This window comes from Haliaeetus leucocephalus, unplaced genomic scaffold (genome assembly GCF_000737465.1).
Source record: "Haliaeetus leucocephalus isolate CR32 unplaced genomic scaffold, Haliaeetus_leucocephalus-4.0 Scaffold808, whole genome shotgun sequence".
NCBI classification, from domain to species: domain Eukaryota; kingdom Metazoa; phylum Chordata; class Aves; order Accipitriformes; family Accipitridae; genus Haliaeetus; species Haliaeetus leucocephalus.
This window is the reverse complement of record NW_010973244.1, coordinates 407752-432683: the sequence shown is the minus strand read 5'-3', so window position 1 is coordinate 432683 and position 24932 is coordinate 407752. Positions and strand designations below refer to the sequence as shown.

The 24932-nt window shown below is 40.2% G+C and overlaps 1 protein-coding gene across 1 annotated transcript in view; it reads left to right on the top strand.

The window, feature by feature from the left end:
• Positions 1–24932, top strand: part of AMPH (amphiphysin) — an 87972-nt gene that overhangs the window by 48992 nt on the left and 14048 nt on the right. The window contains exons 9-17 of the mRNA XM_010581820.1: positions 325–407; positions 3079–3217; positions 4733–4861; positions 9693–9800; positions 13091–13114; positions 14762–14785; positions 17420–17452; positions 18866–18916; positions 20984–21100. Of these exons, the coding sequence (XP_010580122.1) occupies positions 325–407; positions 3079–3217; positions 4733–4861; positions 9693–9800; positions 13091–13114; positions 14762–14785; positions 17420–17452; positions 18866–18916; positions 20984–21100 (708 nt within the window). The remainder of the gene's footprint in view (positions 1–324; positions 408–3078; positions 3218–4732; positions 4862–9692; positions 9801–13090; positions 13115–14761; positions 14786–17419; positions 17453–18865; positions 18917–20983; positions 21101–24932) is intronic.

The window sequence follows — 24932 nt, the reverse complement described above, 5'->3', positions numbered from 1 at the left end:
ATCCATGTTGCTTTAAACTTTAGGCAACCTCCTTCATCAGAGGTCAGGCAGCAGTCAGTCACACTTAGAAAATTGTTCTCTGAAAACCAGCTTATGTTTTTGAAGCACTGCTGTTATCTTTGATTCCATGGATTTTGATAGGTTTCCAGTGAGGCTTTTGATATATGTGGCACTGAGTATTTTTGGAAGGATCTATATGTCATTTTAAAGTTATCAGATTGTGTATTATCAGGTTATCAGTTATCAGACCAGATTTATCACCTGTGTTTTTAATCATGACTATACTGCTTCATATAAACTCAGACAAGTGTTTTGTTTTCTCAGCTATGTCACAAACTGTATGAAGTGATGACGAAGCTTGGAGATCAGCATGCAGACAAGGCCTTCACCATTCAAGGGGCACCAAGGTGAATTTACTGGGTTTTTTAATGAATTGCACTGCAGTAGGCTTTGTGGGTTTCAGCATATGTAGTAATCACCTACACCATGTGTAGCAATTGCTGCACAACACGGTTGCTGGGTCTGTTCAGGATGGTAGATAAAGGTACCTTGGATGAAGTTCTTCTCAACATGAGTAAAGGTGCAAAACTTCCTTCATCGCCCACCTATTTTTCCTTTCAAATAAAGAATAAAGGCCAAATTCTCAGCCGTTGCAATTTAGTCTAGTTCATTGTAGACTGTTACACCAATTTGCACCCGCTAAGTATATAGCTCATTTATTCTTAGATGCTTAGTTTACAGCAATGTTGCTAACTCTCAATTTATTTTAAAGCCTTGAAATATTTAGCTGTGTTTTTAGCTCCTAAAAGCATATATGTAAGAATCCCAACCTTTGTAAGTCAGCTTTTATCTCTTCTGCTTGTGGGGAAAAGTCAAAAATGTGATCTGAGAGCGCATCATAAAAGCTGAAAAGCTGAAGTAAAAAGAATGTCACAAAATACCATATTTTTAATCACTTTCAAGAGAAATCTTGTCTTAAAATAAAAACAAAAAAAGTTTAAAGTCAGATGGTGCTTTCCTAAGGTTGGCAGATGCCAGTGCACTATTTCTGATTTTTTGCTTGCAACAAATGTAGCCTTTCTGCTATAATTTGATCTCTTGGTACTGTAATAGTGATAGGCAGAAGAGGTTGAAATTATAAAACAGTGAGACTTATAAAAATACAATGATATTTAGAGTGAATACATAAATCCTGAATTTCCAGCCAATCCTAGCTCATCAGAAGCAATCAGAACAATGTTATAGCTACTGCTCTTTTGCCCTCAAGCTGGGCTCAGATTAGCAACAATTAAGACTGACCAAGCAACATAACATCTGCCTCAAACATATGGCTGATATTTCTACATTTGTTTTGATCTCACTTTGGAAGAACAAAGAATGAAATACTGAACCTTCTGACCTAATGCAAAATTCAGAACTACTTAATTAAGAACACGTCCAAAATTTTTGGTTTGGATCAGTTCAGTGTTAATCCATGCTCATATATACTTACGCACTGCCTCCCGAGTTGTTAGCTTATGCATCACCACTTCCAGCCCCTTTAGGACGGACTCATGAGCTGGACTATGTTTCCACAAAGGATTTGTAAAATACTTTTATGGGATCAAAAATAATGTAGGGTTGGAGAACTTCAAGCAGGTTTGTTTGCAGTAAACAGGTATTTTGTCTACCCATGTCTCCTAGACCATGTCAAGCATGCACATGCTCATTCCCACTGAATTACTTGTTCCATCAATGAGAGAAAGAAATAATAGTTATTGCTGCAAATGAGTAGACATAGGTTAATGCAGTGTGATCTTCTTAACTTATTTTAAAAAAGCTTTTTAAAAATACATTGGTTTTTTAGTTACCATGTTCCTCTCTTTTGCTGTACTGTTCACAGAGCCTTGTGTGAAAATCTGGATAGATTTTGACTTCCATTATTAGTTCTGATGCTCTAAAAGACTACTCAGGAGTGGGTCTTTGTAAGATAAAACAGCTTTCCTTTTTAGATGCATGAGAAGTAAATACTAGACATGTACAGTATCTAACCTTTCCTTTAAAGAACTGTGTACAAAGAAACATCTGAAAAACTTGTATGCTACTGAATACTCTATGCTGAAGGCAATAATTGTACCTGGGAAAGAAATTTCTTAATAACTGCTTATTTTTTCTTTTTTGATATTTCCACAGAAAGAGGTGGTGAGTGTGAGCTAAGTCTGTCCTTTCCAAAGAACAAATTTTTCTTGTGTTAGCATTAGGAACATGTTTATGGTGTGGTCTCTTCAATCAGGTAGCGCTTCTGTTCTCCCTGAAAATGTGTAGGAGTCGCTCTTCTCTTACCGAGTACTGTGATCGTCGAGTGCTGTAGTTTATAGCCTCCCCAAGTTGTAAGCTTTCAGCATTTCTAGGTAGCTGAATATATCTCAGTGTTTGCACCAGGTCCTTTCATGGGAAGGGCACATCCTTTCTCAGAACTTCATCAGATCTTTTCTTAGTATCAGCAGAGCTCTGTTGAAGTCACTTGACTACTGCTTGTTTATAGTTGTGATGAGTTGTCCCTCTAAATAGTGATATCTTTATAATAATCTTGGTTGTGTTTTATTTTATTGAAACCTTTCTGAAGTTGCTGAGCTTTTAAAATTATTTGCATTATTCATTGTTATGCCTTCCCCTAAGTTTTTTATCATTAGAACCTTTTATTCTGAGAACTGTGTGAAATGAAGACAATAATTCCATCTCATGTTTTATGATAGTTACAAACTTATATGCGAAACATTATTTCAAATACAGAATCTTAAAAATGCAGGTACTCTGTTTCCCTCAAGTTATAATTATCAGGTAAACAGATGTTCCAAAAATTCAAGATCACTGAAAATTAAAACTTCCTTTGACACCGTAGATCGCTCAATTTTAACTGAATTTAATTGCGGTTTTAGTTTTAGTCATTATATAATGGCTCAGTTAATCTCCAGTATGTACTGCCTTTTGTGGTCACTGGCATTACATCAGGGATGCAGTTCAACTATTGCATCAAAATGTCAAGGTAATAAGTCAGCACAATATGTATGTCCTCACCATTGCTTTGCCTTTGTCTAGTGATTCAGGTCCACTCCGCATTGCAAAAACACCGTCACCACCAGAGGAGGTCTCTCCCTTGCCTAGCCCTACTGCTAGTCCCAATCATATGCTGGCACCAGCATCTCCGGCACCAGCCCGACCTAAGTCACCCACACAGGTAAGTGGAACTCTAGCAGGAGAAACTGGCCTGTTGCGCGGTAAAAGACAGTAGAGATGATGTTTTTTTCATCTAGGCTGTGACTGAGAAGTGACAGGGGGGCCACTGGCCCTGTTGCATTCTGTTCTGTTCGTTGGTTGTTCATCCCTGTGTCACAAGCGTGGGTGGAAAGTGGTTTTTATATAAGGGAGAATGAAGAGAATTTAAGGTGCCTGGTGAACTGGGGGGACTTGTGGTGACGAAGCAAAAAACTTCTTAAAAACTTGCATAGCCTCTAAGGATCCATATCGCAGCAGCAATAGTTTGCAAAACCTATTTCTAAAACCTCCTTGTGAATTTCAGTACATTATATATTTCTGCTCTTCATTCATCTTCAAATTTATGCTTACCCTAGAAAAAAATTAGCCAGTGACTATCACTGGTCTGGCCAACCTCTAAACCACTAAATAATAGAGCTAGCTTAAATACTGCTGTGATAATTACTGATTATTAATTAAAGGCTTATTGGTTATTATTAACACTGGATTGAGAAGTTTGACACTGTTGGAGTTACTGGAATAATTTCTATTCTCACCAATATTGGTGAAATAAGAATCAGTTTCATGCATCAGTTTGTTCTGTAGCAAAAGAGTTGTATGTGATACTTCGTGAAAGTATCAAAGACTTGTGTTGACGTTACTGATGTTTTCAGAATTGGGATAGTTTCTGTGCTGATTGCTATTTCTATGGTGTGAGCACGTCAGAAGAAATCTAGTTTTGCATTTATTTACATGCGAGCACAGTTGTTTTCTCTGGTATCCCAAACTGTGACACCTCACTACCTAAAAATTCATCTGGTAGGACTCAGTTTAGTCTTACTGGTGCCAATGGTATTATGTCACTATACCACCTGAGGATTTTTTGTGGAATTTTTTTTTTCTTGGTATTTTGACAGATTTTAAAATTATCCAATAGTTTTGGTATTATTCCAAGCAATTAGTTTATCACAGTTATGTGAATCTCTGGAAAGCAGGGGGAATTAGTAACCTAAGCACCTTTGAGTTGCTGTGGTTCCAGAGATGATATGATCGTAGCATTAAGCAGGCTTTAAAGGTAGCAACAGGTGGGCAGGGACAAAATCCCAAAGCTAAACAGGAATGAACTTAAGAAGCCAAAAAGCTGCAGAGGCCTGGTTCTGTGCAGTATCACCCTTCCAACTATGGGCTGCATAGGAAGTGTCTTGCACTGTGTGCCTGTCACAGCAGAAAAAAATCAGCCAAGAAATGCTTTTGTATGAAATCTTAAACTTTGAGTTGGAATGAGTTTGAAACATAGAGTTGTTCTGCTTTTCCCACAATGTTTATTTCAAGGCTTTTGGTGGTGAACAACCAAACAGTTCCTTTCAACCCATGGCTTATTCCCACATTTAAGGTGAAGCAGCAGAGATAAAAACCCAGCATAAATTGTTTAGGCCTAGCTTGAAGCTCTTTTCTTTTATCCCTGAACTAATCTGTGACATTTTTGCTGTCTGCCTAGCTGAGGAAAGGTCCGCCAGTCCCACCACTGCCTAAGCTCACACCCACGAAGGAGTTGCAACAGGAGAACATCATTAACTTCTTTGACGACAACTTTGTCCCAGAAATCAATGTGACGACCCCATCACAAGTAAGCTTCAGAGGATGATGTATGGGTCCAACCTTGCAATCACCCTAAGTTCTCCAAGATAGTGGCCTTGGGGCTGATCTCTGTGGGGAGGGAGGAGGAGGGTGCAGGTAGAAGGCAGAGGCACAATTACGATTTTATGTTATCTTGAAAAGGTCACACATACGGTATTTCATCTTTGATTAGGCCACACATAATCACTCAAAAGGGCTAATATTGCTAACATACTGAAAAAAATGAGAGGTATCCTGAGATGCCTAACTAAAAATATTGCAAAGCAGCCATATTTGAGATTTAACTGCATCCAGATTGCATTACAAGCTCAGAGTTCATCTAAGATGCTTTTTTCCTAATCCTAAGCATCTCAAGTGGCACTTTACAGTGATCCTTCATTATTTCTGTTTCTTCTATCAAAATCATAAAAAGTATTCCTTTTTACTTTTGAGTGATTTAAAAAAGTGGATCTTGGATGTTTTAATCAACATTTTGCGGGTATAAAAGTCTGGTCCAGCTAGATTATTCATTCACTTGGTTTTGACTCATATAAACATTACTTACACAGCAGAGAACTGGTCAAAATTACTTTTATCTCATTATTAGGAAATTGTGAAATTTTTAAAAATTGCATATAACAAACAGAAAAGCCAGAGTTGTGTAAAATAAGTCTGTATAATTTGTATTCAGTTATTCAGCTTTTATGCAGTTATGGTAACTGCTGGTTGTTCAATAATGGACCCTTTCTGTTATGGTAATTACAACTCTGAAATGTGAGCCTGTGTGTGATAGACTGGGGAGAAATATGCAGATCTGAAGCTTATGCAGAATGTTTACAAATTTTTGTTTTCATGTGAATTATTGTTTTTGTACTAATTCATTTGACAACACAGGAGGGTGTAGGCACAGCAATGAAAAACAAAATTGTTGTAGAGAATTTGAACATGTGATGTTTTGGTTTCTTGTGGAGGGGAGAAAAAGGCATTGCCGTCCACAGGGATCTATTTGGAAGAGAAAAGAGTTATTTATAGTTAAGTCCCCATGCAATTAAAGAATTAATGGTAGCTCCCAGTATGCAGCCACTGCTGGGCCTTCCTGCTGAAGGGAGCTTGCAAGTACCCTGACTTCATGGGAGTTATCACTCTGGCAGCATGAGCCTTGACATCAGTGGTAAGAGTTGGTGTAACCTGTGCTAGATGTGGCCCCCTGCATTAAATGCTGTATCCACCTAATCTTCACCTGTCAGGCCAGCCAGGGAAGCAGAAATGGAACTGGTTTGCTTTTCTATTAAGAGCTGACACTAGAATGGGGCTTTAAATGATTGTAAGTCACATTTCCAGAATCTTTCTACAGGAGACTGGTATAAAAATGGAATGGCGTAATAAAGGCAGGGTACACTCCTGAGAACTGAAATCTTTCCCTCTTCTCTCAAGGAAAAATTGATCTCCCTTCAGTGAGTGATTTTTGTCCCTCCCTCATCCACAGTCAGGGACCTGGGAATGCCCTATGCTATTCCCTGGCCACATTCTCATGAATCATCTGTACTTCTCCCTCCACAAAACCCACCCCCAAGACTAAAGCATCCTTACTGTATCTGAGATCTCTGAGTATGTACAAGCATACCCAAATAGTGTGATGTGTAGGCTTTATATCCTTCTGTAAGAGAACCACTTATTGAAAATATATTGCATGAAATGCACCAGAAACACGGACTTATTCCTCTTGGTGCTTATGGCATCTCCTGTACTCCCAGAGCCTTTGTTGGGCACTATGGAGGAAGCTATAGAGCCTGCAGAGCCATCTAATGGTGCAGGACTTCCCAAAGGACCACTGCTGGTGTCCCTGGCACTGTGCTCACTCAGAGGCACAAAACCAACAGGCTGATGAATAGAGCTTTGCTGCTTTACACCCACGTCTCAGAGAGTATTACTAACAGGCCAAACACTTTTCTCTTCTGGAACACAAATAGCCTATAATTGCTGCTGTTCATCTTTCTTTACCAAGCAGTACTAATGCATTCAGTGTTGTGCAAGATGGTGAAAGACAGTTCTGCTTGATGCTGTTGAACATTTTGGCCCTGATTCAACAAAGCAGCTTATACTTCTGGTTTATTCATTGGCAAGAATGGATTTAATTACTGCTAAGTAAAAGAAAGAAGTAAGAAGATGTGATATTCGGGTGACCAGATGAAAGGATCATTTAGAAATGAGTGTTCCTTGCTTTATTTCTTGTTTTCTTCACATCATATCGCTCCCTAGTGTCCAGTTACTAGCTTGGACATTGTAGGCCTTTATAGTATGCCCCCTCCAGTTACTTAATGTGTCTCAGTGTGTCTGACAGCTCTGAAGTGAACAACCCATATCTGCTAGAGCTATTTTAAGGCTTGTACAGACTGTGTGCAAAGAGGGGGTGGCAGTTCTGGTGGTCCTTGCAGGTTTCTTGTGCCTTCTCCATTCCCTTTTGCATACATGTCCTCTGAGAGGTACAGCCTTGCTTCTGCCACAGCCACCTCTTTCAAATGTGGCATTTATTCATGCTTTGTCATGCTATTGGGAATTAACACAGGATGATTTGCAGGCCTTCCTGTGACAGTTTTGTCCCTTATCAAGGGATTTCCTGAGGTTCCTGTTTCTCCTCATCTAACGTGTTATCTCAGTTATTCTATATGTTTATTTGGGCCTTTTTTCTTAAAGTTACAACAAGTGTTCTCTTCATTTTGATCTGAAGGTAACGGGTAATGGTAACTTTTGAAGTCAGTGATCAGTACCCTGTCACTACAGATACCTTAGCTGTCATCACACCTGGCCTAAGTGAGACTCCTATTCATTTGATTCAGTTCTTATAAATAATAACTTCATTCTCCAACCTCACTGAAAGATAATTAACTTTTCCTTCTCCATCCATTTCTGATTATGTGCTAGCTAGTGCTGTGTTGTTTCATCAAGCTGTATGACCATATGAGTACTAGTGCCTCAAGAGCATATGTGATGAAATCTAAATACATCGGATGAAAGGCATGACAGAATGAATGTAATGCTGGTCACTGGGAAAGGCTGTTTTGGTTTTGACTTTTTAAAGTGTGAGACCATAACACTGGCTTCAGTGTGTCAGACCAGTTATCTGTCATCACCAGTGGCCAAAAGCATAGGCCAAGGGAAGAATATAAAACAAGGCAAGCAAAGTTGGTAATCCTTACACCCCTTTTTCCTATAGTCTCCTAGCCTCCAGCCATTTGCGGCTTGGGGGCTTCTTCAACATGATTTCTACCTATTTAGTAATCCTCAACAGACTACTTTGCCACAAATTTGTTCAGTCTTTCAGCACATGTAAATATTTCGCATTCATACTACCCGATGGCAAAGAGGTCCCCAGCTGAACTCTGCCACACGGAGCACCACCACCTTTTCTTTATTCCACATCTGCCCCCATCAACTTTGCTGGCACATGCCTTCCTGCTTTGGAGGAGTCATGGAGCAGCAAGACCCCTGTGCCTCTCAGGCTAGCGTAGACCCGGCTCACATCACCTCTAGCACTCCTGTTCTAGACTGAAGAGTTCCAGGTCACTCTGTCATTCCTAGCATGGGAGCTGAGGAGCTAATTTGACCACATTTTCAGATGACACAGAGAGCTCAGATGTCTTGTGGCATATGGAAGCCATTAATTACCAACATCTGTTTACCAATAGTAACACTAATTTGGAAAGTTTACACTCTTAAATGTTTTAATAATAGAAAGGCTTTGTTTGTTTATTTTACTATCATCATCATCATTATTATTACCTCCTAGTTTTGCTGTTTTTATGACTGCCCTGTTGTTGTGGACATCCCCTGGTGTACACTTTGGTCACAGTCAGGGACAGGACATTGGGCTACGTGGTTACCATTCTTACATAAGATTATATGTGAATGTATGTGTACAAATAATTTCCCATGGTGCCATTTCCAATCTGAACACTTTCCAAAATAGCATTCTAATGAATACTTTACTATCTACATATTATGTACATCAAAAGGCAAGCTTCTCTCACTATTTAATAAACACTGAACAGCTAGCAGTAGGCAGTACTAGCCTTGTTACCAAAACCAAGATGCTTGCCTAGAATGTTTATCATTAGTGATAATTAAATCTCAGCTAAGTTTCACACTAATTAAAATTTTATGTTGAAGTATGCTAATTATTTGTTCATGTTACTTTACAGTGGAAAAGACCTGTAGCGCATTGAACCAATATATATGTTTATAGTGACCTCAGAGGCCTTGGCTAATTCATTAATTGCAAGCAAAAAAAGGCTCTACCATGTAATCCAGTTTTGTAAGAGCAGATCAGTGTAGCAAGATTTAGTTAGTGTTATGTAAGATGTTTCCTAAAGTTTAGAGCTAAGGGCAGCATTAAATGTAAATTGGTATTCATGTTCTGTATTGGCTTTTTCCTAGTGTTTCTGTTTAGGGAGAGATTCACTTATTAGATTGTATGGACATTGGGTGACATTTATGTAGTTTTTAATTTTGGTGTCTGTCTCAAAGCACTTTAAAAGGGCCTTCACAGTCAAATGTTGAACACTCAGCACTTTTTCAAAAGGGCTGCGACTTGTTTAGGCTGAAAAGGCAAAGCTGCGCCACAGAGAAAACACAGGCGTCATAAGAGTGAAGCTCATAAAATTAAAATTTAAAGTTACACTAAAGCTCAGGAAAGTCTTCAGAGCTTCCTCCCCTCCTGGCTTGCACCACAGCTAGAAAGTCTGTGATACAATTTTTTTTCTTCTTGGGCCTCTTAATATTTTGCTGCCCAGGGCAGCTTTGGAAAGATGAGTTTTTCAAGAGTTATGTTTCTTTTCTAACAGAATGAAGTTCCCGAAGCTAAGAAAGAGGAATCTTTGCTAGATTTGGACTTCGACCCTTTCAAGCCAGAAGTTGTATCAACAGGAGTTACTCATTCACCCATGTCTCAGGTATCTCTTTGCCTTGATATAGGCAAAGCATATGAACACAATGTGCTGAGTTTTGTAGCAAAGATTTGCCTCATGTACTAATGAGCAGTGTATCTGCAGTGTCTGAAAAACTTGATCTTACTGAGCAGTTCTAGTCAGCTATCTATCTTTCCCCTTAAGTAACCCTGTACTTGATGATGTACTGGAAGTAGAGGAAACTGTCAGGTGGTAAAATTAGATGTCTGCCAGTGAGAGTGGTTGCTGGTACCTTGGCCTTGACTTTGGCATGCCATTATTTTCCATCTTTAGAATAACTCTTAGTGCCAACATTATAATTCTCCAGCGCCTGGTTTTTTGACAATTTTTCTGACCTGGCTTTGACTCTTCATGTCTGGAAAGATGCCTCAGGGGACCTAGGTCTCGTGGAGTTAGCATGTGATTGCTTTGCTGTGATGGAGTTTCTGTACCAAGCAGTGGATATGATCTGAGTGGTTTTGCTTTTGTAAATCTATTTTAGACCTAACCTCAAGGAAAATGAGAGGATGGAATAGGATGTTTCCTGCGGGATGTTGTGTTAAAGAAATTCTGCATTCTATGGTAGTATTTGCCATGGTAGTTTCTTGCAGCAATATGAAAAAAAGAAGAAAAGGAAAAGGAAAAAAAAGGCTGATATATCAAATTGCCGATTTTCATTGACTTACTCTAGGAGACCTGCTATTTTAAGATCCAGAACTTGCCCTCACTACCCATAGCGCTGATAGTACAGTAGGGAAGTTCTCCTGGCCAGCAGAGCTGTAGCTCTGTGTTGTACACAAAGAAGGAAACAATATTAACACACCGTTAGCAAAACCTATTATCCCTGTGGCTATCACTAACCTGGCTTGTACTGTGAGACATGAGAGGACTAATCAGCTGTTCAGGAATGTAGCTCTGGGAAAGGAGTGAGAAGACAAAGAAGTTTTAAGGCTGAGATAGTCCTGGTTCTCTGCTGATCTCTTCCTCAGTTAATTTCTTATTTGGTGTGCAGTCCTAGTTATATAATGAGATCTGTAGTGATTTCTGATGCGTTATGCACTGTCAGAAAAACAGTGTATTGTCAGCACTCAGAACGTTAGCTGAAATTTTTCATTGTGAAATGAATTGCTAGGAGAAATGTCTAATTATAGCAGAGGCTTTGTGCATCTTAATTGTTATTTTTCTTGCTCCCTCTGAACAGGGAAGAGGAAGGGGAAGGCAAAGGGGAAAGAAATTCCTTGGCATTCAGCAGTGACAGAAAACTCTAGCTGTGACGTTCCTAACTCTACCCTTTCAGCTTGTCTTGTAATAACGCTGATTAGAGCAGTGGGATCATTAAACCAAAGACATTTAACTTTTGTGACAGAGCACATTTGTCCTGACATCGTATTGTACAGATTGTAGAAGAGTTTATTAGTTTAGTGAAAAAGAGTTGGTTTAGATTCAACAGTATCATGAAATACAGAATATAATTCCATGTAGAAAAGTACATTGTAAGTTCTCATCTAGGTGAGTAGGAAGCATTCATTGAGCACCTTCAGTCTCTCCTCTCCTTTCACTTTTCCTCCCAACATATGTATATGAGAAAGGATGGTCCACATTCACAAGAGCATGGATGAGTCAGACCACAGTATTTTTAGAAGAAGGGAAGACAGTCCTGAGTCTGGGTCTTGGTCTCACTGTATTTGGCAGGGTCATTGCTGTGGCAGCATAGACAGAATGAAACCTGTGGTTGCAGTCTTTGGAGAGCCCTGTGCTAGCTTGCAGGGAGATTAAGATGAGGGCCTTAAGTGATATTTCTATACGTATATAGTTTTTGCCTCAGTAATGGATATTTTCCCCTCAGCAAACTGCTGAAGTAGTGACGTGAAGATAGTAGTCATCTGTGCCATGATGCCTCAGGAGATGTGGCGTGACTTCCCTATTGATCATTTAATTAATTACATCCCTCCACTGCTCTGCCAGGGTGATCAGACCACAGTAAGTGAGCCCTGGTCTACCCTTCCTCACTTGCTTTTCTGTTTCTATGGCTGCTTCAGAAGTGACCTTTCTAAACATGCCTGGCCCTCACCTCCTTTTACTAGCTGTGGTCTGTCTCACCTTTCCCTCAGTTCGTTCCTTCACCCTCATGCTCAAAGTCTCATGAGCAATGAAGGGAAAACAAAAAAAATGAAAAGTGAGCAATCCTTCCTTCCATGGAAGTCAGTAGGACATCTAGGGTTGATACCAGTTAGCACCATAAGAACAGACCTATAATTTTTTCCTTAAAGCTTGAATGTTCAGCTAATAACGTTACAGCAGAGTAAACAGGTGCACTTGTGAATTATGTCCACAGAAGAAGCATGTACCTGGACTTATACCAAATTAAACTGATTGAAGAATGGCTGTTGATGTTGATTTGCTGTAAATCTGAGTAGTGAGTTATTACTGTGTCTTTTGTTTGTCAAAGCAGAAGTTGCTCAGAGAGCCATTCTGTCCTTATAAAATAAGAAGCAGGCAAGAAAAGAAGCTAAATGCAGCAATCCTTTCTCTCAGGCAAATGTTAGATGTCACATTTAACATTTGCAAATATTTCAGGAACAGTTTTACATTTTACTTTATGAACATCTTTAGGTTTTGTTTTTCATGGACTTTAACCTAGGTGTGAATATAGTAGATATGTTTTGCAGCATCTCAGACAGCTTTTGGGACCAGCCAGCAGAGTTCCTTCTCATGTGGTAGTCATGAAGTCTGCTGCTTTTCTTTCATCTGTCCATTCAGCTCTTCTGCTGAGAGTTCATTAACATTTATTACTTAACAGACTGGATAAGAAAATGAAAACAACTTTCTTGTTTTCTTTCCCCAAAAGCATGCCATTTTCCTTTCTGGTGTCAGTTATGAGAAAACCCACTTGTTCTCAGTGGGTTTTAATAGGCTAAAAAACCTGACCTATGTAAGCTTTTTAAGGCTTACACCTTGCAGACACTCCTGTACCTGTTGAAAGTCACCAGCTCAGAATCTGGCTGTTAGTCAAGCACGTGGCGGTGTGAGTTTGCTGGAAAGCAGCAACTGCTTTGAAGTAGGAAATGCCACAATCCATTGCATACTGCCCATCCTATTTAACCAAAAAGCATATTATGCAGATATGTACCCGCCCACACACACATGCACTAATAAATAAAATATATATGTATTATAAATATGCATATAAATAAGTTTTCTCTTGTTAGTTAATGCACACAGTTATGTAGCATGTTGAACATACAGTAAATGAACAGTGTTTTTCTAAGATCCTCTTCTTTCCGCTCTTTTTTCAGACATTGCCATGGGATTTATGGACGGTAAGCCTGACATTTATCATTGTGAATTGGGATGTTTCTGTGGTTCTGATTTTGTAACACCATAAACTCAGATTTACAGTGCTTTTACCAAAAGCCAAGATAAAGAATTTACAGACCATGACAAACGCTTTCAAGTATGTGAAGCCACTGGGGATCTTTTGAAACCACCACCAACAAAAAATAATCTCTATTGCTTGGCCTACAAAACCTAAATGATGTCAGAAATCTAGGCTAATAAGATTCACAAATATTATAGCTAAGTGTGTGTTGCTTTTATTCTTACACCTGCCTGAATTACAGCTATAAGAGGGTAGGAATGGATGCTAGTCACCTCATTTAATTATCTGAAGGTGTAGTTCCTCAGGACTTTAACCCAATGGACAACCATTTTCTCAAAATTAATGAGTGAAGAGAGAATTGTCTCTGTGGGCATACAGTGAACTAGAGTTATTCACAAAAGAAGCTGCTACTTTAGGAAACTGCATGAAAACTTTCTTCTTCATCCTGGTGCCAAATCAAATACAATGATCTGCAGGAAGAAAATAACTCATTTTTGTGAGCTTTCTTTTGACTTTATGTCATGGAGATAGCTGAGCTGACGTGACGTTGAGCCTGGTATGCTCATTTTTGACCTTTTGCAGCTTCAGCCAGCACAGAAATCTGTGGATGCTTCTCATGCATTTAGATTTGCAGCACTGTTTTGTCAACACATGGCATATGTGATGTATATTAAATGCTCATCTCTTTCTATTGGGAAAGGTCAAAAAAGCCTGAAAAAACAGTCATATATGTAGGCTAGCCAAAATTTCAAGGCTGCCAATATCTAGACCATCTAAAATAACCCAGAAATGTTTTGAATTTATTGCTGTAAACTTAGATAGCTTTATCAGTCTTCCTTTTGCACAGTTTTATTTATAGCTTGTTAATATTATATATGTGTTCTGTATTACAATTATTTTCCTCTTTGCTGTAGTTTAAAAAAAAATAAAGTAGTGAGCTTCACAGCTAAATGTTTGAAGTTAGGGATACTCAACCTTTTACTGAGTTTCTCTTAATAAATTGAGCGCAGAGTAGTTGTTGGTCTTCCTTGCAGCTTTTGTATCTGTTCAAAATAGCAGCATAGACAGCAGGCTATGTGACTTGATACCTTACTCTGTGTGGATGTAAATGCTTCTGCATGGCAGAGGGTGATGGAGAATCGGAGCTGCACGCTCAGGGCCCTCTGCACTGCCTGAGTGATGCAGTGATGCCTTAGGGCAAATACAAGTAAGCCCCACTGCCACTTGTGCTCTTTCCTACCTTGGTCACCATCTCCCAGAGCAACCCCTCTTTTCAACTGAGATGTAATAAGGTTCCTGCAATAAAAATGTCAGTGGCTCGCAGAGGAAAGCAAAGTGTGATAAATATTCAACATACATGTAGAACTTCTTTTATAATGTAATGCAGAGGCTGGAAGCGTGGCTTAAATTCAGGGGCCTGGGATTAGTCTTCTTGTGGAGCGGCAGGAGAGGACCCACCGTTCCTTCCCCACACCAGTTTGGTAACTGCTGCTGGTTAAAGTACTGCTAATTAACAAAATGCTGCTGTAACAAAGTACATCATGTTATTCTTTTCTGTATTTTATAAGTTTGATTTTCTTCTATACAGACAAGCAGCGAATTGGTGCAGCCGGTAAGCAAACCTCCCCCCAAAATCACAACCACTCTAGAGACATGCTTTGATCGGTGTGGTGTAATATGTAGTTTTCTGGTTTTGTCTATCAGTGCTGCTCTTTTACATTGCAATCTATTGCCTCCAAATGTTGCAAACCACATAGCTTTTTCTTAAACAGCTTAATTTAGTCACTTTCATTCTTTAAATTAAAATTGCTCTAGTAAAATATAAATTTTGTGTTTTGTCATCAAGTCCTCCTTTATCTTTTTCATCTTGTGTTTTTTCTTTGCTTTTCTGTCTGCTTAAAGCCTGATTCTTCAAAAAGTCTTTCCCTGTGTAACCTGGTCATGGAGGAAGCCCCAAACAGTGGGTCATCAGAAGATACTAACAGATCTCAAACTGATCTAGGTTCACTCAACTGGGGCCTAGATGTTAGCACACCCAGTGTCAGCCAGGAAATCGCTGCAGGTGGTTCTTTGCTTTTCCCTGTGGCAGAGCAAACCTCAAGCGAATCCACGGGTACTCTGCCTGCTAGTGTTTGGCCTGCTGTAGGTGAGCAGGAGGATGCTGCACCAGGGTCAGCTTCTATAAACGAAAACCAGAGGACTTCACTGGAGGACCAGTTGGATGCCAAAAATGTCCCATGGGAAGATGTGACAAATCAGCCTTTAGAGAACATAACCAGTTTTGAGACGCCCATCCTGGGAACTGATAGCTTGTTGGATGAACCCCTCCCATGTGATGTGCAAAAGGCAGAGGAAGAGCGGGAGGAAGATGAGTGGGCAGGTGTCAAGCCAAGTGAAAAGGTAGAGACCAGAGCTGTTAACTACAAGGAGGTAGAAGGTACAGAGGAACTGGAAGAGCAAGGTTGTGAAACCAAAGGAAACAGTGAGGCAGAACTTCATAAGGGTATAGCAAAATCAGATCTTCAAAAATTAGTCAGCACAGAGGTCGAAAATTTACATGAGTTGGAAGATAATGATGGGGATACTGGGAGAGCTAGTGGTGCTAAAGTAGAAAACCCTAGGGAAGAAGAATTCAAATGGGTCAATGTCACTGAGGAGACAGATGGAGAAATACCATTGTTGACCACAGGGCTGGAAGGTGGGGACAAAATAGTAGTGGACAACTGTAAAACTATAGAAAGCACTGGCGCTGAACCTGAGAGAGTCTTTGGTATCTGGGATCAGGACCATGAAAGGACATTTGAGGATGGCTTAGACCAAATTGACAGTGGTACTGGAGAGAGTACATCCATGGAGTGTATAAACATGACAACCCATGTTGACCTAGAGGTAACTGACCACACAGAAAAGGATCCTACAGATACTGGAAATGTTCTGTGTGGTGCTGAATTATTCAGTGCAGAAGAGTCTGGTAAGGGAACTGAAGACAGTAGCATCAGCCTCCTCCCAAATGGTAGTGCTGCTGCTGAAGGTGAAGCTGCTGCTGAAAAAGAGTGGGCATTGCTGCCTGAGACAGCTGATGCTGCTAGCGCAAGCTGTGGTAGTCCTTGCCTAGATAATGCAGAAGACCAAATGACAGGTAGGGCAGCAGCAGCAGTCGCTGAAGAGCATCCTAGTAGCAGTGGTGTTCCTGAAGCCTTGGAAACAGACCCCTGGCTGGCAAACTGGGATCCAACAGTTACTAATGATTCCTGGGGTTTTTCTAATCTGTCAGATGGCCAAGCCAATGGACTGGATAATTGGCCCTTTTTCCCCAAGCAGCAAGACTCAGAGGAAGGTAACATGGAAAATGTTTGGTTAGGCATTAGTGATAAATGGTCTACACAAGACCTAGGAGGGACTGATAACAGCTGGGGAGAAGTAGGTGCGAGCACAAGCAATAAAAGTCAGGAGGCACCAGTAAAACAAGGCTTGCCTGGGGAGCAGGCAGGCATTAGCAATCCTGGACCGAGCAAGGAGATAGCTAGACCCTTGGCTCTGTTTCAAATGGGAAATTCCAGAAATGCTAGCACCGAGAGTTCAACTAGTCCTAAAGACAATGAGACCAACAACTCAGATTTATCTGAAGATGAAATTGCTAACCGGAGATATGGATTGTTGTACCAGGAAATTGAGGCTGATAAAGAAGAGGTACCTACCCCAGTGTGTAGCCTAGTCTAGACAAAGAGTTCCTTAGGCCATGCATAACCTTGTCATTTAAAAACAATCCGTTTGTGTGTTTCCCACTGCCTCTCCTAAGCCCGTGCTATTCTTTTTTTGAAAAATTGCCATGCAACTGTTCATAGTGTGGTGCCCTTCAGCCGTGTAATGAAGCAGGCTGACAAAAATGCGTTTCAAAACAGTGAATGAAGCTTTGAACTGTGAAGGCACGTTGTGTCTCGCAGGTTTTGTGTTTTATATGTATAACTTTAAATGCACCTAGTCTTTTTTACTATTATTATTATTATTTTATAAAAATATTTCAGTTACTTTGCTTTTTGGTTTTGTTGTTTTCTATAAGCCTGTGTCACCTCTTATCAAATAGCACTGTTGTCAAATTTCTTGCTGCCTTACCCTTCATTTTATTTTTTTTTTCTTATTTTTTAATGTCTGGCCTACATTTTTATTTTGCAAATAAAAATGTTTTGACTCGTGTTCTGATTTAGTGAACAGATGATAATTTGTTCTGATCTTCACTTCTACTTAGGCATCCAGCACAGCATTTAATGGATTTGCGCAGGTAAGAAATAAACATGTTTTGAGATTTATTTTTTTTTTTTCTGTGCTGTTAGGAATGGATTAGGACTGGCTGTACAATTTCAGGAAATCTGTTCTACAGACGAGCTGCACAGCAATCATGCTGACTCAAACCTTGTCTGTTCTCAGAAATTATTCCTGGATGTTACTATAATGATGCTAATAGTCTTGGTACTCTTGGCCTGACTGAATTTAATAGCAAAAATCCGACTACCTTAGTGGAATTGATTTTTTCCTCCTAAAAGGACTGGTTTAGCTTTGTTATTGTGCTCTTTTGCGGATTTTTCTCACAATCCCAATCCCAAAATCCTGTAAAGCATGGTTTCCTCAGTTTCACATACTTTCAGTGACTCTGTGTGTGTATATATAAAATGAGTTTCATTTGTTTCTGCATCTCTATTTTCATTTAAGATATATTTTAATCTGGAAGTTAAACCAAAATTATTTGTTTGCTGCTGTGCTGATGGTGAGACTCTGTGTCAGACATCACAGAGATACAGTGCATGAAGATACCATGTTTATGCTTTCAAATTCCAGGGCTGTGCCAAGATCCCAGATTTCAGGTGGATAATCTGGGGCCTTATTAATTCCAGCATCCTTTTAGAGCATGGCTCATCCACAGCATACCCTGTACACCATTTTTTAAAAGCACCCAAAAAGGCTGAGCTTATACAAGGATGGAAATGAGTCTTCCAATGCTTAACCATTCTGCTCCAGGATGTTTAAGTTAGTAAAGGATCAAGAAGGAAGGGGCAAACCATAAGGCTACCACCTCTAACAATTAAGGCAAAATGTTTGCCCCGAGGAAATAAAACGATGATGCCCCCACTGCAGTAGGAAAAGGATTTGGCCCATCAATATTTTGCAAATTAATTGGTTCTGAATGAGTAAGACGTTGGAAAACATCTCCATTTTTGTACCTTCTTAATGCAGGTAAAATTTTGTATCCGTAATTACTACAGTTACTACTCAAATAAAAGCCCAGAATCAAAAGGATGTGAGGGTAGCTTAGAGCTAGTGTGCTCCTCAGGCGCAGGCACGTGTAGTCTGCAAAAAAGATTCTGAGTTTCACAAGTTAGAAGTGCATTGTGCCTGAAACAAAGTCCTTGCAATTCACATGTATTTAATGAAAGGTTTTTCACTGCCTTTAATAGCATTGCACGGTTTAGAAGCGTAAAATATGTAATTGAAAAGGGAATGTCTTTAATATTAATAGCGCTTAACTAATAATTATTATTAATATCGATTTAGATTATCTATTTGTCATCTTATTCTATGTGAATTTACTTATGACTTTACCTGAATAAACCATTTAAAAAATCAGGTCTTTGATAGACACCTGCAAACATCCCATCTCAAATATTTTTGCATCATTGTTTTTCATTTCTATACCCAGGATACCTCTGTATTTACAGTGCAATCAAATGAGAATGTGACAGAGCCTTTGGTGAGTGGCTTTTGCTTCCTTTTTAAATGCCTTGTAAAAAATGGCACCCTTTTTCCTTTATACAAAAATATTTTCTCCTTTTTTGTATTTTCCATCCTCTAAATCACAAAACATTAACCTGGAGGAGTTGGTGGGTGATATCATTGTAGTTGTAAATCTTTACTCGCTGAAACAGTCCTTCAGAAGGATAGCACAGAGAAAGAGAAGAAAACCAGGATATTCTAAGATATGTTTACTTTTCAAAGGTATAGTCAAACAGTTTGTTCATTTTTTTCCATTTAAGAAATGACAAGAATGAGTACTGTGGTCCAGTGTACAGCAAGCAGGTGATAGTACATAATGTCTCCAATATTGCTGTAGTTTTATCCGCTCTCCACATATTAATAGTAGGCACAGTCTACTTCTATGGAGTGGAGAATCTTTTTGGAAGTGATCATACTTGGGCAGTTTCTTAGTTTCTCTTACAGTCTTTGGTTAGCCTGGAGTAAGGATGTGGAACAGCAGCATTGCTGGGTGAGTGCTATAGCTACTTAATAGCAGCAGAGTGATACTCAGTTTTATTTAATGTGGCTTTTGTATAATGCCTCTAGTGGTGCTTGTGTTCATAATGGTTATTGAATATGGTGAGAGTATTTTTACTTGTAGCTGAAATGTGGTAACTAGTCTGAAGACTGCTTGTCAACAAGTGACTTGAAGCACTTCAATGCAATCTGCGTTATAACGTGTTACCTGTCATTTTAAGCCTGGAAGTTTCTTCCAGCATTAAACCTCAGGAAACTAATTAGTCATCTCACCTGGGATAAATCTACTTTGTGTTTCTCATTTCAGTCCTGTTTCTTCTTTGTGAAATTCCCTAGAGCTGGCATTAACACAGTATACAGAGAGATTTCTGCACAGCATGGTATAATAAAATGAATGTTTCTTTATGCTATGCCAAATCCTGAAGGTCTTGCTTAGGCAGACTTCTCTGTACCTCATTAAAAATCAGTCTGCTTAAGGAGTATGTGAGAAAAGGAGCGAGAGCTATGGGTTTTTCATGAAAAATTTCAAGGAAGAGAGGATTTTAGTATCTTTAAGAATTTCATGGAAGCTGTCTCTTCATCACAGGAGACCACCTAGCCAGCTGCTTGTTATCAACTGCAAAGTGGCTAAATAGCTTTTGAGCTTCATATTATGCTGAGCAATTTGTTTATGGCAAATTAATCTATTGGGGTTATTTTATCTGGTTGAGTCAGCCATCTTATAAATGGAATATGCTGAGCACAGCTTGCAGCTCTCCCCTTGTATGCATGTGTATTTGAAAAGTGATGTCTCCATTGGAGATCGCACTTTAGCTGTGAGCTATTTTGCCACAGGACTGAATGTGTTGCAGGGCTGGTGATATTTACTAGATCCTCTTGCTAAAAAGCAAGCTTAGGCTAGAATTTAAAAGTGTGGAAATTCCAACAGTGGGTTGATAAATGGATGCCTTATAGGTGATTGAGAGCTCAAGAGGGAATGTGTTTTGATAAGAAAGCAGGGATGATTTTCACACTGCCAGAATTCAAGTAGTCAGTGGTTGCCCTTGCGCTTACAAAAACTGTTTGAGTCTCTGCTAATTGCTTCTCTACCTTCCCTGGAGAAGGGACTATATTGTCTGAGAACAGACAGAACTAGGGAATGGGGATAATTTTAAAAAACTCATATTTGAAGCCCAGGGTTGGTACGCACGAGTGCCAGTTTCAACTCCCGGCCTTGCTATCAGTTTCTGGAGTATTTCTGAGCAAACTGAGTGCCTTCCCCCTACTTCCATCACCCCTTTCTGTAGCTCAGGAAGCTGATGCTTTCTTTCCTTGTGAGGGAGGGATGTAGGACTGGCTCAGTTTACACATAGAACACTGAGGATGAAAATGCCCTTTAGATGCTCTAAGGCCAAGCACTGCTGTTCTCTCCCTGGCAAAGCCCAGCAAGATTGACCCTGAAGCAGCACTGTGCCAGGCACAGTTCCCGTTTCCCTCCTCCCTCCCCACTATCATGTGCTCCTCAACAATTTTTCCACTGTCTACTTAAAAATCAATAAAACAAAAGACTGAGGCTGAAGAAGCTCCACCTGGGGAACCCAAGGTCAAGGAAACCCCTGCTGCTGCTGTTGCGGAAAAGGAGGCCGTCCCTGCTGAGCCTGCCGAGCCAGCAGAGCAGGCTGCGGTGAGTGACCTGTCCCCCATGCCACCTCCCGGACCTCATCCGAGCCACCTTTTGTCATGGTGAATGTGCCTGCTGCGTTTCAGCCATCCTTTCCATCATCACCATCCCTCCATGGCTGGTTTCCCCAGCACCCAACTGTGTCACAGCATGCCTCTCCAGCACATGTCCTCCTTTCAGCCCTAAAATGTCATTCCTCTTATGTTTGGCATTTTAGACTGAAGTTCAGCTGAGTGATTGTAGTTTCACAGCTTGTTTGATTCCAGGTGAACTTCAGAAGGGGAAAGAACTGATGCCGTTTCTAAATGACCTTATTAGCAGTTTTCTCATTTCATTTCAAGCTGAGCTGTAAGCACTAAGCCAATGTACATCTTGTATGGCCCTTGCTAGAGCATGAAAATACCAGAAAAAAAGTGTGTGTATATAATATAATATATAAATGTCTACAAGGCTCGTGGTTTTAGAAGCCAGCCATGAGCTGAAGAGGGAACTTCAAGCACCAGTTTGGAGATTTTTACATGTCAGCATTCAGGAAACAGTGGCAGGAGAAGAAATAATAGCTCTGCAAGAAGAACAAAGAAGGGCACCTGATATCACTACAAATTAAGAGGTGGTCTGAGACAGTATGTGTGGGGTTTTTCTGCTGACTAGCATCCCTTTTTATAACAGGTATCTCAGTGAATATCCTTGTTATCCAACAGAGGTTCCTCTTCTACATACTACTGTCAGAAGGTCTTGATGGTGGGCGATACCCACAGGCTAAGAAACCCTGGAGGAAAAATGCATCTGTTTTTGTAGACCAACAGTTTTCATGCTTTCCTCGAGACAATGACATGTTCGAAGTCTCTAATGAGTGTTTGTCACTGTTAGAACATACAGATTACTACTGAAAAACTGGACAGAAAAAGGGGTAGTTTTGTGGGTTGGTTCCTCTGCCACAGAAGCCAGTGGAAGCTGTACAGCTGTGCTTTTTGATCAGCAGTAGTTTGGTGCCACGAGTGTTCCCAGAAGAACAAGGTTCAGCTTGCTGAACTGCTCTTGGCCTTGAGTGAGTCTCTGTGTATCTTCATCTGCTAAGTAGGGATGGTGATACCCAATTCATCATAAAATTAGGTGCTTCTCAGTAAGCATTTGATACACTGCTCCATGGGAAGCAATACTAAGCTTATGTAGATGCAAATTAGCTGAAGAAGTGGCACCTATAGATGTGACAGTGCAGAGCATGGACAGAAGACTTACCAGATATGCAGCTGCTGTAGCATATCATGGATCTATCTCTGGAGCTGGTTTTGTTTAACATTTTCATTAATGGCAGTGGCTCAGAGACTACAAGCCGAATAGTGACATTTATCGCTGACTCCAGATTGGGTAGTGTCATTAATTTAGGAGGGTAGCATTAGGCCAACTAGCTCTACTCACCAAGGACAGGCTGGTTATCTGCTGGCTGTGTTAGACCCATGCAAAAGCCGCAGGTGATACTAAGCAAACTGTCTTCAGCAGAAAGAAGGAATTACTGGTGTTGGTGTGCAAGGCTCTGGAGTACAAATGTAGTTTATTAAAGCCTTTCTTAAAGATGAATTGATGAGTTTGCCTGGGTGGTTCCAGCTGTCTGTACCATGGGATTAAAAAGTGGTATCCAGCACAAATGATACAAAGAGGCAGGTTGAACTTTAACTGTAGCACCTGCCTAATTCATTCTTCCCTTGCTCCCATCTTCCTAAGACAGGAAAAATAATCTATTGCAGAAGGAAAGGGGGGCAGTGCTGGGCGGGCTGTTCTGGAGGTCTTTGAGGGAAAGGGAAGATAATGCCTGTCTCTGTCCAACTCTTCCCATTCTTCGTGGACTCCTAGCAGCATTGCAGCTATGAAGGGAAGCAGTTCTGATGTGTTCCCCAGAACTATGTTTAGGGTTTAATTCTGATTACACTTGCATGAATTTTGAGTATTTATTTCTTTTTTTTATAATTCAGTTTTTTTGGTTCCATGGTACACACTGGAGCAAGTAACTTGAGGATCATCCCCTTCCAGTAACATAACTGAACGAAGGAAGCCCCACAGTCTGTGGAGACCAGGCTCTCCCCCTCCTGTGTGTTTTCTTTTCAGTTGATATAAATCACAGTAATAACTTGTCAGCTCTATGGTAGGGCAAAGAATGAAATTGCCTGTCTGAGGCACATCATTTTGTCAAACTCTTGTCCAGAATGCCTCATGTCTAGTCAGAGTAAATTTGATAGTTTGGAATAAAGAAGGAGGGAGGGAAGGTGGAGGGAGGAGGAATGGGAAATGAGTCATTGGTCGGGAGCTCTCCTCTTCCCATGAGTCAATGGCAGGGAATAATGTGGGAGAACAGATATTAATGAAGCTGAAAGTATGATTTTATTTTGATTATCTGGAAGGATTTAATGAAGAAAAAAAATTGTAAAAGAAGTTCACCATTTTTCCAAAAGGAAGCCAGCTCCTTTTTGTCACGCCCTAAGACAAAGCAATGCTCTGAAGCCTGTTGCATGTCTTAAGTGCTAATTAAATGACAGGCTATGCCTGCAGCACCACGCATCTGCTCGCTGGCCGGCGCAACCTTTTCAGATGATCTGGTTTGCTGCCTGACCGTCCATGAGGAGTTCTGGGTCCACAGTCTGTCAGCAGCTGCTCTAGCCGAGGCACAGGACTGCAGAGCTCTTGGGAGAGAGGCAGAGAGAAACACAGTGCAAGAGCCAGGCAATTTAAGAGCAATCTGGGAGGAAGACCGTAGGCATTAAATAGAAGTTAGACAGTTTTGATGAGGTTTGTGCTTTGTTGCTTTTTGAATATGAAGTTGTCCTTGCTGATTTGGGAAAATAAGCCAGAAGTGTTGATTTTAAAAATTCTGAATTTGAGTCATTCTGCATTAGGCTCTGAGGGGTTGTTATTTCAGGAAGGGCTTTCCAGGACTTGCAAAGAAGAGTTTTGAAGATTAGGATTAATGACAAATATGATCAAAGCTAAGGAAAAGTACACTGAGTTGCAAGAGATGAAAACGTGTCATTTCTCGACAGCAGTTCTGCATTCGTTTGCTTTATGAGTGGCAGTTTACTTTAGAAGTGGAGTTGTAAAATATTGATAGATACTTTCTTATTGGGAATCTTTTATCGAGTTTAGTAGCTTCCAGTTTGAAGTGACAGCCACTAATCAGTTTCATTTTTCTGTGGTAAGTTCCCTGTCACATCCCATTAATCCAGAAAATTTATGGCATGCATTCTTCATTGTAGGAGCTTTGCAGTAAATTTTCTGGTAGGGTTTTCATTTAAATTAAGGAGAGAATGGTCCAGGGGATCCACTCAGGGATTTTTGGATTCAGTTACTTGCTGTTTCGTAGTCTGCCTGAACAAGATTGCCAAGACTTCATTACAAGAGCTCGTCAGAATTGCTGCCTGGGATCTCATTACATTTTTTTGTCTGGGTCCTTCAGGTCTCAAATGCCACAGAACAAATGAAATTTTTATTAGTAGCTGTTAACAGTTGATCCTGTTTGGGGATCACACATCAATTTTTCACGTTCAAAGATGACATGAGGACATTATAATAAAGTGAAAGTTTATGAAATCTTGTTATTTCCCTTTCCTCTTCTCCTACATGTGAGACATAGCGCTTGGAGTTGAGAGCACTACTCGGAGATCAGCTTTTTGACTTCTGTTATGCTCATTAGTTTGGAAAGAGGCTTTCAGTGCTTTGGGTCTGATGCCTGCGTGGATTCTGAAGTTCTCACATTAAAGCAGTCAGACACTCAGCTAAATACTGTGGTTTTCAAAGCTGTGTATAAGCATATATGAAACTACCTCCTGGTAAGCTCTTTGCAGAC